The 12,856-nt window shown below is 35.8% G+C and overlaps 1 protein-coding gene across 1 annotated transcript in view; it reads left to right on the top strand.

Annotated features, from left to right (window-relative positions):
• LRRC49 (leucine rich repeat containing 49) overlaps positions 1-12,856 on the top strand; it is a gene marked incomplete at its 5' end in the record, with an annotated part of 50,362 nt that overhangs the window by 16,609 nt on the left and 20,897 nt on the right. Inside the window, 2 exons of the mRNA XM_010292791.1 lie at positions 2,366-2,427; positions 8,770-8,917. Of these exons, the coding sequence (XP_010291093.1) occupies positions 2,366-2,427; positions 8,770-8,917 (210 nt within the window). The remainder of the gene's footprint in view (positions 1-2,365; positions 2,428-8,769; positions 8,918-12,856) is intronic.

The following is a 12,856-nucleotide window of genomic DNA, read 5'->3' as shown; positions in this document are numbered from 1 at the left end:
GGAAAGACTGTCCAAGATACTGTTGTATTACTGCTGGAGTACTTGAGTAGTTGAGAGAGGGGGTTTACATGTCTTTCCTTTAAGATGAGGTTTAGATTTTCTTATGGTTGACTCTGTGGGGCCGGAGGGTGTGTGTGTGTCATTTTGATCATGATATTGTTACAGTATAGCACTTAATGGCAGAATTTTCACTCTAAATTCATGAAAAGAGTTTGGTTTCTGTGGTTTAGTTTTTGGACAGTGTTTTAGTTACTCAGTTACTATGACAATACTATCATCATGAATCAAGCTTTTTAACTTGATTATTCCTTTAAATGAAAGATTCTAACCTCAATTTAAAAGTTTGCCCTCCCAAAACTGTGAAATAAGATCAATATAATTTAAGTAACTTCCAGTACGTTTTTTGTGAACCTTCGTTTTTTCCACTTCCCCCCTGCTGTAAGTGTATTATTCTTGTGTAGGAAAAATGATATTTGTCCAACAAAATTGAGGTTCCCTACTGAACTGCATACCCATTGTAGTTAACTGTATTGAATAATTGCAGTTATCCACCTAGATTATAGCTTGTATGAGCAATTAAACATAGAGTCATCTTTTTGAATCCACTGGCCTTAGATTAACAGTTTTGGGACCGTTTCTTACCTTTGACATATTCATTAGAGACTAGAAATCCTTGAATCGCAAGTAGTTATTTTTGTAATAATAAATTGTAGTTTGTCCAAAGCTGTAGGATTTAAAAAGGCAGCCCTGAGACCTGATTTATAGCAAAATCATATCTTTAAGTATTGGAAGTGTCTTCAAGAAATCTGACTAATCTGAAAAATAGCAAACAGACAGGATAAATGATTACAAAAGGTCTCATATGGCATTAAAAGAACAAATCTATACATACTGTCACTTATGGAATGTCTGTTTACTTATTATCCAGTTGTGAATTATGGTCCACTGTTAGGAAGATCAACTGTGTTTTTGTTTGAAAGACAGATCTGCTTGATTTCTTTGAGGTATTAAAAGCTTAGAATTTTATTTTGTCACCTGCAGCTTGATTTTTAGACTCGAAGGAGAATTGGTCAAGGTGTTCACCATGTTTTTATTCTCAAATGCAAAATTCTTTCAGTTAAAACCCTTACGACTTAAGAATTACGATGCACAACCCTACAATGCCCATCTTCATGTATATATCCACCTGTATCATGTGTGCCCACCCCTTTAAGCATCAACACTAAGTAGCTTTAGGGACAGAGGGGCTGTCCAGATGTAATTCTGTTGTGAACTCAGTCTTTCCATGGTCTGATTTGGGAGGATTCAGAACAGCTCTCAACCAGGACTATTGCAACTGCAGACCAGAGCTAGTAAGCCCTGCTTGTTGTCTACAGAGCGATGACTCTCAGCAGTGCGTGTTAGCTCACGTTCTGTGTTCGTTAATAGTAGCTGTACAGATTGTTTAGAGCTGCCTTGTGTTCACCTGTTTGGGTAGAACGAACTGTTTCTGGAATGCTGTGTAGACATGTCACTAATCAGTTGCAGGGAAGAAGGGCTGTAGATTCGATTTGTGGCTAAAGTCACAGGGCTCACTACCTTGATACTTCCCTGTGCTGTAAGTAACAGGTTTGTGTCCACTGGTTGCAAGTTGGAGTATACTCCTTAGTAGAGTAAGGAGATGCAGACTTGTAACTGAGGGGTTAGGTGAAGTCTGAATGGTATATGAATCACTGCAGACTGTGCTGTCTGGCCATTATGAATGTATGTTTTATAAATGAAGTTTGATCTTACTTCATATATTTCATCATAGCAATATTTGAGCTATTTGCTATTTAGAGGCTTTCTGCAAAGGTCTCTAGTGGCATATATTAAGAAGTTTGCAATTACTCATTCTGGAAACCCATTCCTTGTTACAAATTTTCATTGTAAAGGTGACAGAGTCCTTCAGATCATTCTCTGGCAGAAAAGTCACTGCTGTTTGGTAGTCCTAACTGCACTGCTGTATTGCACTTCAAAAAATCATATTTCAGCATGGACACAAAGTAAACTTTTTTTACAATGTGTTTATCCTGCAGCTTAATGCCGAGGCAGCACCTTGGCTTATTTCCCAAAAGCCTGTTCAAAACCAGCAGCAGCCTTATCCTCTTTTCTTTAACATCATTTGCTTAGCAAGTGATGCAGCTTGTTCTGCAGAGTAGATATCTGCACTGAAACACTCCCTTGCAGTCTGCAGTAGGGAGAAATGGAGCTGCACATTGAACAGAAATCAATGTTGCAAGCAAGGCTATTAGCATGTTGCGTGATGAAATACTTTCAGTTCTAAGTAGAGGGGTTCAAAAGCTACTTCCAGCTACTGAATTTATGCCTCTATCTTTCCTTCTAGAAAGATGTGGATACTTTGCCCCATCTCCAACGTCTCTTCCTCAGCTTCAACAATATATCTAGGTAAGGGAAATAGCAGTTTGCTTCCTATCAGTCATTTGAAGTATCAGAGCTGTATTTCATTAAAATTTGAATTGAAACACTATGAATGCAGAGACTTTTTTTCTGTAACATATCAGATAATGGCTTGATTATGCTATTTTCTCATTTAAACATAAAAATTCTTGAAACACAAAGTGTTTCAAGATGTAGTTGTACTGTGAGTATTCTACCAAGAAACTTATATTTTTAATTTAAAGGCTATCATATTATTTACAATTATGATCAAAATTAAAAACAGTTTTGTAAATATGTTGTTTTACTGTTAAACTATGTATCTGTTAAAGCAACATTACACAAGGTACATATTACATTTTAATACCCAATCACTGTGTTTATGGAGTTACACAAACTGCTGATAACTGCTTATGAGGATTAGGTTCTTTCATGCTTATTTTTTACTTGTCCCTATATTAATGAAGTCTGAAAGGTATATTCATGGTTATTTCCCTTTCAAACCAAATGGCAGAAGCAGAATAGTTCAGCTTTCAAAGCAGGGCTTCTATAGTTCAAATTAACTAAGGGCATTTTGTAAGAAATAGAAATGTTTATCTTCTATGCTTTTACTTAATCATGCATTTTTGGAGTCTGTATTTATACTAGTGCCAATATTAAAAAAAAAAAAAAGTACCTGCGTTATGTTCAGCTTGGTATGTCCTTTTATTATCCCTTAATCACCACTAGCCACCTTTGCTTAGAATAAAATAACTTAACGTGGGATAGGGGAAAGATGCTTTGTGTTCTAATTACTGGAAATACCATGCTGTTCTTGTGGCATCTGCTTTCTCTGTAAAATGTTATACATTGTATGAGCTTTTATTGTAGTAGGTACTTGAATATTTTAAGTTGACCTGCATTATGGTTTTTGCAGACAGCTCCAACCTACTTGTCTGTGTTCCTTAGCTTCTTAAAGTACCAGTGCAGTAGATCTCCTTAAATACTCATGGCTATTAAGCATTTAAAAAAAAGCAGAGATGAGCTGCAGGAATCTTTTAATATGCTCTTCCCTTAATTAATCTGCTAGAGAGGGGGTTAACATTTTACCTCCCTAGAATAATTTCCAGAATTGAAACACGCCTCCTCTTTCTGTCTTAGCTTGGCAAGAACAATGAGGAGACTGCAGTAGCTGGCTCCCTTGCCATCAGGGAGCATCACTGCAGTTAGTGGAATTTCTGTATCTTTTTATATACTTGGTATATTTTGTGTACTTTTGACTCCTTTCTCATGTTGTTTTATGCAAACTCATGTTATTTTTACAGTGTTTGAAGAAGGAAAAATATTTCATTCTTTTTGTGAGGTTTTTAAGGTAGATTTCTCAAACTTTATGTAATCAGTAGCTTGCCTTTTTGGTAATTTATCATGACTTGTCATTTATTCGTTGGGACTTCAGCTGAACTATTGCTAGATCTAGTCTTGGTTTTCATGTAAGCTGGAAATACTTATTTAGAACATTCATGCAAATATGTAATTTGGTTTTAATTTGTGGAAGGAATTGGCATAAAAATAAAATCTTAATGTGAAAGACTGCTCTTCTATAAATTTTGTGTGAGTATGTGCGTAGGTAGGTGGATGTATCAGTTTAACTCTTTATTTACCAGACATTATTTGAAAAACAAACCATTTTCTTTCTATAATCACATTTAGCTTGGAGTTTTGAAATAACAACCCTCTTGAAAACTTCTAAATGAAATAGGATAAACCCCCCATTAATTCCTGATTGAGTTGTGTAGTAGATATGTCTTCTAACAGGAAAATGATTAAATAGAAAAGTATACTCTTGACCATCTGTGTTCTGATGCTTGGCTTGATACTGTCTGAACTGACTGAAGTTACATGCAACCATAATATCAGTGAATTGCTGTGCTAGATATGAACGTTGCTACAATCCTTTTAAATGATTTTGTGTGGTTTTTATGAGTTGTTAGCTTGGGTTTGCTGTGTGCCATGTGGTAATTTTAAAAATTGTTTTTCCCAGAAGCAGCTGTATCTATACAACTGACTTTTCTTTTAGAAAATCAAATTGATACACAGCTATTGTAATTCGTTTATCTGTAAGAGCATAGAGAAAACCTCCAAGTGGAAACAAACAGCTAAGTATATTGTCAAAACCTGGATATATTTACGTTACAGGTTCATTAAAATATTTTATTATTGATCATTTTAAAACAGTAGCATTTTTGAGGCAGTGCTCCCTTGGAAGGTTTTGCTGCTTTCCTATTTTTGTATGTCAGCAAAAATCCTTGAGTCTTAAATTGATACATACTGATATATATGAATTAATATTTCAGTAAAAGATTCGGGAATACCTTTTAGAAATTGTAACTATTTAAGGCATGAGAAACTGTCATGGGTTTAATAACTCATGTTCTTCCCTCATGCTTCAGAGGAGGCCTCAGAATGCTGCTTTTCTGTAGAGCTTTTAGTATTGGCAAGATAATACACTAAAATCAAATGCTGTAGAAATTGGTGCTGATCTGAAACAAAAGTAGCCCTACCTCTGGCTTCAGTCCAAAAAAATTTAGCAGTTATAAACTACTTCTTCAGTTTGTAAAGAAGAGGGAGAAATTCCATTTTGAATTTGTTATGTGGTACTGGGAAGAGCTTACAGAAACTTTTTTCTTCAGGAAAGATATACCATTGAGATGCAGAAAGAGGATTATTGCTCATATTTCAAAATGTGAAACCAGGGAAGACCATTTTTTAATCTCGAAAATGAATTAGATTATTTTCACTGTCACACTGCTGTCCAGGTTGGCACGCTGTTGGCTTTTTCATTTAGTAAGGCATATTGTCTAGCCGTATGGAAAAAGTTGGATACCAGCTCAAAGGACAAGTAGTTGTTTTTCTTCATTTGGTTGCTGAATTGGAAACCTGAGAGAAGGAATGTTTTTAGCCTAATAAAAACAGGAAAATACATTTTTTCCTAGCAGAATGAGAATTTATAAATACGTTGTTGTTGAATACTTGAACAAAAGCAGTACAAGGGCAATGAAGGGTTGATTGTAGTAACATCTGTTTTCATCAGTAGTTTAGTGGTTAGAAACCTGGGAAACCCCAAGTTTTTATCTCTGACTAAATGTTATTTGAACATACAGTTCCCTCTTGGGTGTTCTGTCAGACTAGTGAGTATGTTGCCTTTCTTCTCTTCTCCTGAGCTTTTCCCCTTTATGGAACATGCTTTACATTTGCATCATTGAATTTGAATAGAGAAGGAACAACTATCTTCCTAAGTAGGCTGTAACAGAGGACAAGCGTTTGTGTCCTATTCTGGCCTACTAAATGTGTAAATGTGAATGGGTATCGCTGGTGGAGGTTGAGATTATACCACTCCAGAATACTCTGCTGCTTAGTAGTTGCCACATTCTTGTATGAGGCAGAAGTGGGTTTGCATCCCCTCAGGCAGAGGGGAGAATTGGATGCAGGAGTCTGAGCATGCACACAAGATGTAAAACTGATCTATTCTGAGAAGTTTTCCAGAAAATGCTTTTTGGTAATTTAACTCAAATTCACAACTTGTTTCTGTGCTGCTGAAACTACTATTTTAGCAAAGATAAATTCATCTAGGAAGAAAGGACAGGAAGGAGGGGTGGTTGCCATAGTTTGGTGGGACTCCTGCGGGAGAAGGTTTTTTGGAAAGAGAAGCAGACATTCCACTCAGGAAGATTGACTGAGGCAGTCTGAAACTGCTTCATCCACAGCTGCTTTGTATTTCATGAGCAGGTTAAAGATTCCTTTGTGGTGAACAGAGGCTAGGGAGAGCATTGAGATGTGGCCTCTGGTTCCCATAGGGTGGTCACCACTTCGCTCTGTCACAGCAGTCTGCGTACCGGGAAGCAGACAGAAGCTTGGTTGTAAAGTATGCAGTCTGTTTGGTAAGTGTATTACATTAAAGCTTTGCTTGGTTTAGGATTGGGATGCCAGTGTGACAAGTACAATGTACTAGGTTTTCTACATTGAATTTCTAAAGCTCCACAAAGATGTGAAAACATAGCTGTTTACCTCTAAAGTTCAGCTGCTACTAGGGCAGCTAAAGAGCAGCATAAAGCAAGCACATCTGTTTTAGCTCCGCATTGAATGTTCTGGTATGCTGAAGCACTGAGAATTTCAAAGCACAGCGGTATGTATAAGTGGAAGGTCTTGGAAACGCTAGCAAACTTTCAACTTTTCTGTCATTTCCTGATGAGATTGGTTTTATTAAAAATCTGTAAATCATATGTAATGGCAGAAGTACTGTTTGGTTAAATGTTTAGTGGGAAGTGTTTGGAATAAATATATTTAATGCTTTTAATAAAGATATTTACATTATTTGAAAGTAATTTTGAAAACAAAAAAAAAATTTCATATTTGTCAAGCAAAATCTATTGTGGCCCACTGGAAATTCGGTTATCATTTCTAACATGTTTATGGATTTGCTTTACTAAGTTCTGTGTCATTTGGCAAGACTGTCTCTTCAGGACATGTTGAGTATGTATTTTAAGTAATAGGTCAGCCTGATCTTCCAAAGATGTGATTATGCAAGCACTTTTGTGGAAAGGAAACTGGATCAGAAAAAGAAGCAGAAAATTATAATCAGATTTGTAGTCTTAATCACATGTACAAAACACCCAATTCTTCAGAGATGCCAAGCACCTTCACTGACTTCGTCTGTACACAGTTCACTTTCCATCAGCTCTTACGTTGTTTTAATATACTAAGCAGAAAGGTAGTAGAATCTTCCACTTCAATCCGTTGGGTATATTGTGTAGAAGTTACTTGCATGCTGTACTAATTGCGTACAGCGTTTTCTTGATATTTTTATTCGGTAATTTCTTTACTCCTGCTAGCTTATGTTGGTATCCAGGCCTTTCTTCTGCTGGTTGAGACTGATTGCTATTTGGTGATACTATTTTTATATTTTATTCTTACCTCTTTTGCTGTTGCAGAAATTGTTTTATCTAATACCTAGAAACTCTCAGGAATATCTCATTTTAAAATCTGACATTCTGGTAGGTCTGAAGCCCTTTGAAGCTGAACGTTAGTCCTCAGCAGATCATCGTATGCTGCTTTGAAAGTTGAGTGATACCAATGATGAAGGCAGTTGCCGTTTTATTCAGTGATAGTCTTAACAGTGAACATCTGTACTGCATATGCTTTTCGATCCCTAAGTTCAGGGCATAGTTAAGGTTTGGTATCCTTCCAAGTATTATTGGAGGAAGATTTTTCCTGCCACTGAGAGTGAGAAGAACTATAACCAGTTGATGCAATCGGGAAGATTGTGAGAATATTAAAAAAATTGTAATAATTCCATATTTTTGAATTCAGAAATAGTCTCTTATTTCAGAATGTTATTAAGTATTTGTTTATCTAGTAAAGTGATCATCTGTTTAAATTTTTATGTGATCATCACTGATTATTCTATAACTTTCAGGTTTTTTTGAACTTCATTCCCAAAAGTACCAAGTCAAATTATTTCACACTTTCCACTTGAACTTACTTAACTTAGTAACACAGACTTGACTTTTGAAGGCTGAAGTGCATAAGGATGGGTGCACCGTTGTAAATTTATACACTGTAATCAATTTCGTAGAAGGCATTGGGGAGTCATGTTTACTTCTATAACTGTTCAGCTTTTTTTGAAATCAAGTTAAATATTTTTCTGTTTAAAATTACTATTTATCTGAGTCAACTGCTTTATTTTCACATTCCATGCTCAATGAAAGGAACATGATACAGGCTGTAAATCTCTAAATACATTGTACACATGCCAGTTATTTTTGTCAGGAAATCAAATCAGATGTTGTATAAAAAGCCACCATGTTATTGTTTGTAGATTGAACTCAGAACAATGGACATACCTTTTTTGAAGATAATATAATGCTTTTGTAATTGGTTTTTTTTGTTTCCCAATATTTGATGACGATGCAGACACTCAGGATCATTCTGTGGTATTTGTGGTTGGCTTTTTTCTTCTATTTTCTATGGCTTTCATTCTGGCTTTAATGGCAAATACACCTTGCATTATTTTTTACAATATGAGTTGATATATATTTTAGGAGTTTTTTTAGGTGAAACTATACTCCTATAGTTAACAAGTTCTCCTCATTCTGCATTTCTTTTTACCTGTATGGGAAAAGGTTAAATAGTTTAACAGCAGCAGATGTTGATATTTCAAAATGCTTATAACTTGATTTGTCATACACAATGTTGATGGGTGGGTTTTTTTCAGTACAGGTAAATATTAATGTTCTATCCTTAAGAAATAAAATCTTCCGTCTCAAAATTATTCCCACTCTATGACATTAAAACTTTAAACTTTTTTGGTTACAGTTTTGAGGATATTCTGTGCCTTGCTGATTCCTCATCTTTGTCAGATATCACCCTTGATGGCAACCCAATAGCTCAGGAGACATGGTACAAACACACTGTTCTCCATCATATGATGCAGCTCCGACAGCTAGATATGAAGAGAATCACAGTAAGGAATTTCTGTTTTTGTCAAACTTAATAGATCCTTCAATTCAGAAGTGAAATGCAGGGTTTTCTGTGTATGTATGTGTATTACAAATAGCACCAATTTTTTTTAATTTAATATGGAATTGATTGGTATATAGTCATTACAGTATTTAAAACTTTGACCTTTTTTTTTTGTTCAGTATTCTGTAAGGGTGTGCTTTTACTTCATTTTAACATGTTTATTTTTAAACGCTTAAGCTCTTCATTGGTAAATACTATGTGATCAATTGCCATGCGACATGAGAGAATCTGTAAAGCTTTTGCTTAGAACTTCCTCAACACAGTCTTTACTAGTTTGCTGCATAGCTGAAAAGGAACAGCGTATTTCTTCCAAAGGAATAGCCTGTTTACCCTAAAATTGGTCTTATTGGTATCTTCTTTCATTTAAAAATCTTGTTGGTTTCTTTAGTCTGTCTCCCTAAGGAAACCTGGTGATCACACAATTTCTGTGTTTCTATTTGTATTTCTCCCTTCCTGATCTAACCCACTCTCCCCATTCATTTCTGTTTCTGCTGCTCAAGTTCAAGTAACTTTCTTGATAAGAAAGAGAGGACTTGCAGACAACTAAGTTTCCTAAAGACTTCTTGAAAATACACTGTGAGGTAGACGATGAAGGGAAGTCGCTGGGGGCCTTACCAGTAATGCAACTGTGTTATCTTTTAATATAGAAATAGCCATGCTAATTCTTCTGTGTCTACTCAACAGTGATGCGTAAGCATGACATTCTTACAAGAGAAACCCATCCAACAGCAAAATAACAAATATAATATGCTTTACACGCAACCGTGTTGCAGTGTTATCTTTTTTGACCAGGTGCTCATTTGCTTCGTGCAAAGGCTGTACTGCATTGTAAATTGCACCTCTTGTTTTGCCATCTGTCCTGTGTCCTGTAGCCAACCTGCCATGAGTATAGAAGAGCCACTTCTGAGGTAAAATATAACATGTATGCGGAAAACATAAATTTAAAAAATAATTCTCTCATGCTTAGGGACATGAGGGTTTTACTCCCAGCATAGAAAACACTAAGTACTTGTTTGTGTGCAGATGTTCTATGGTTTTTGTATTTTGGGATTTTTTTTTGTATTTTGGCGTTTTTTTGGTTTATACTGACTTAATTGAATAGTTGCTAATTGCTTTGCTTTTTAAAAAGATCGTTTTCTCAGTATTATTTCAGAAACTTGAGTCACATAAAGAAAATGTCTTTCTCTCTCCCTACCCCTCCTCAAGATAGGATCCTGGTAGAATTCCTACAGATCCTAGTAGAACTCTCAGTGATGGGAAAAACTGTAGAAAGAGCTCAAACTCCTTTTTAGATTCTATGGGATCTGTATGGGGAAAAAGCTATTAGAAATGCACAGCCATGGAAAAAACTTAATCTGGGTTTGCACCTTGTTAAACATCAGAGAATTAACCACAAGACAAAAAGCCATAGAAAACCAGGCTTCACTAGTTGTGCTGCTCATAAATCTGTGTAAAAAGAATGTGGTTTGCATTCATTTTATCTGCCTTCTGGTTTTTGGGCCTTGAGAATTTTTTTAACATTTTCTCCATGTAGAGAGTGCGATACGTTTTCTCGACTAAAAACTGTGTTATCCAGACAGTCACATGACTTAAGAAGCTGGGACTTTAAGAAAAATAACAAGTACCATGAGGTTTGTGGTAAAATTAGGGAGCTGGCAATGCCAAATCCAGCTAGTCTTCCTGGTAATGCAACATACTGTTGCCATTGGCTCTAAGGGTAAACTTGGGGGGGGAATGGCAGTACAATATTGGGTATATGTTTTTTTTCTCACTTGAGTAGTATGCCTGAACTCTAATTACATTTATAGGATCTCTTCCCCATTATTCTGAAGAGCATCCAGACTATTTTGAACTTATGGGTTACTTAGTCTTGTAAAGAACTGGGAGTTGGACAAGGATGTTGGTTCTTTCTGACTACGAGTTCTTCACTAACCTGTTCAGAAGCTCTTCTGCTCAAGAACTGTTCTACACAGTTGTTACTTCTGCTTTTAACATTTCTTTTACTTGCTGGCTTTCCTGGGACAAGAAAATTATTTCAAGGAAGAATAAAACCAGAAGGATATCTTCAAAAGTGTGTAAGAGACTTTGAAGCTTTATTCATACTGGTTTTCAAGAAGAAATATGCTTTTTGGTGCCACGTTTTTTCTTTAGCATTCTCTGGAGAGAGGGAACTTGGGAGCAAAAGTCTGGTGGTAACTGCCTCTGCCTTAGGGAACTATTCAGAAACTTACAGCTGCCTTAAAAATCAAATACTCTGCGCTTTGAATAAAACTTTTTTTTGTGTTGTAATTGTTCTATTATTTCGTAAGTCGGGGCAGATTTGCCTTTATTCAAGGGATTGCATCATATTATGACAACTTTTAAACCCTGACTGTGAGGAAGTTGGTGGTTTTTTAGGCCATCTAATTCCTAAGCCATTTTTGAATGTAAGATTTAAGCTCTTAAACCACTGAGGCATGGACCTAGTGGTGGTGAAATCAGTGGAGGTTAGTCACCTCTAAAAAGTTTCACTGTTTAAGACTGTAAACACTTATTGTCCACACTGGAAGATGACTTTCAGATGAAAAGCCCATCCTTTTTGTATTGTGTATCTAAAATATCAAGTCAATGGAAATTTTTACTTTCTCAAACTTCTGTAGATCAATCTAGATGCTTAAAAAGCAGGGAGGAGCCTAAATTACAGTGGCTGGGCAGATTAGTGTGTCACCTGTGTTAACCATTGGTAACTGTAAGAGTTAAACCTTCAGTCCACCTTGGTTGTGAGGTGATGTGACTTGATTTATTGTTGAGTGAAATAGGCTTATGGGCTTTGACTGCAATGTACTTCAATTTCAGGCTCAGGTTGCATCTGTAGTCATTTCCATGCTTTTGAGATGTTTTTTTCCGGGCATTGAAGCTTTTTTAGTAAGTTTTGTAGTTTGAACTGTTGAAAAAGTGGACCTGTCCAGTGGTGCTTACAGTTTAGCTGTGACCTATCTTTTTTCCTTCAGTCTGCAGACAGTATCTGCTTACTGTTACGCAAGACATGTAATAAAATATTAAAATACGAATGAAACGTGTACATTTTCCTCACTGAGAAATTAACTGGGAACACTTGCTACCCATCACTTTAAGTACGCTTTCCCAACAGAATTCGTGAAGTATATGTATTTATATATGTGCGTGTATATGTAATCTATAGTGTGTGTGTATATATTTTTTTTTTAAATGTGCTGTGGCTCCCAAATTGAAAGACAAGGTGCATCTTTTTAACAGTTAAACTTTGCTTCTTTTCGCTGAGGTTTTATAAGTTTTGGATGCTTAAAGTGAGAGCTGTGTTGGGTTTTGATTATTTGCTTAGACATTTCTCTGCTGATCAGGGAGTAGGTTCTACTGGCTTATCCAGAATAGAATTCGTTATCGATTCCATCACCACCATGGAGTGTTCTGTTTTATTAGGGAAGGATCCCTAATTTTTTTTCTTTCAGCTTGAAAATAAGACACTTCAGGAACTTTTAGAGTAATTCTTGTGGATGGTAATAATTTCTCTCAAACCAAGTTTTGCAAAAATATACTAAATTAATACTAAAAGTGAAAAATATTGTCAAATGTCACTTAAAGAATGATTTGTCAAAAATGTTGTACTTGTTTTTTTCCATGGTTATATTTTTTTCTAGAACCATCCTTACATTCTTACTTCCTTCTTCTGTAAAATCAGCCTCTGTAGTATACATAATAAAAAGTAGTCTGCCTTCTGCAAGTATAAGTGAGATGAATTTTGTGTATTTTAAGTGTACTGTGTTGAGCCTCTCTGCCTTGAAAGCTTAAATGTATATTCCAGGCCATTCTTCATATTGCCTTTTTTTCTCTCTCACTGCCTACAGTATTTTATAGTAAGTAT

Source organism: Phaethon lepturus, unplaced genomic scaffold, assembly GCF_000687285.1.
Source record: "Phaethon lepturus isolate BGI_N335 unplaced genomic scaffold, ASM68728v1 scaffold36248, whole genome shotgun sequence".
NCBI lineage: Eukaryota > Metazoa > Chordata > Aves > Phaethontiformes > Phaethontidae > Phaethon > Phaethon lepturus.
The sequence above is the reverse complement of the archived record's forward strand: the minus strand, read 5'-3'. Positions and strand labels throughout refer to the sequence as shown.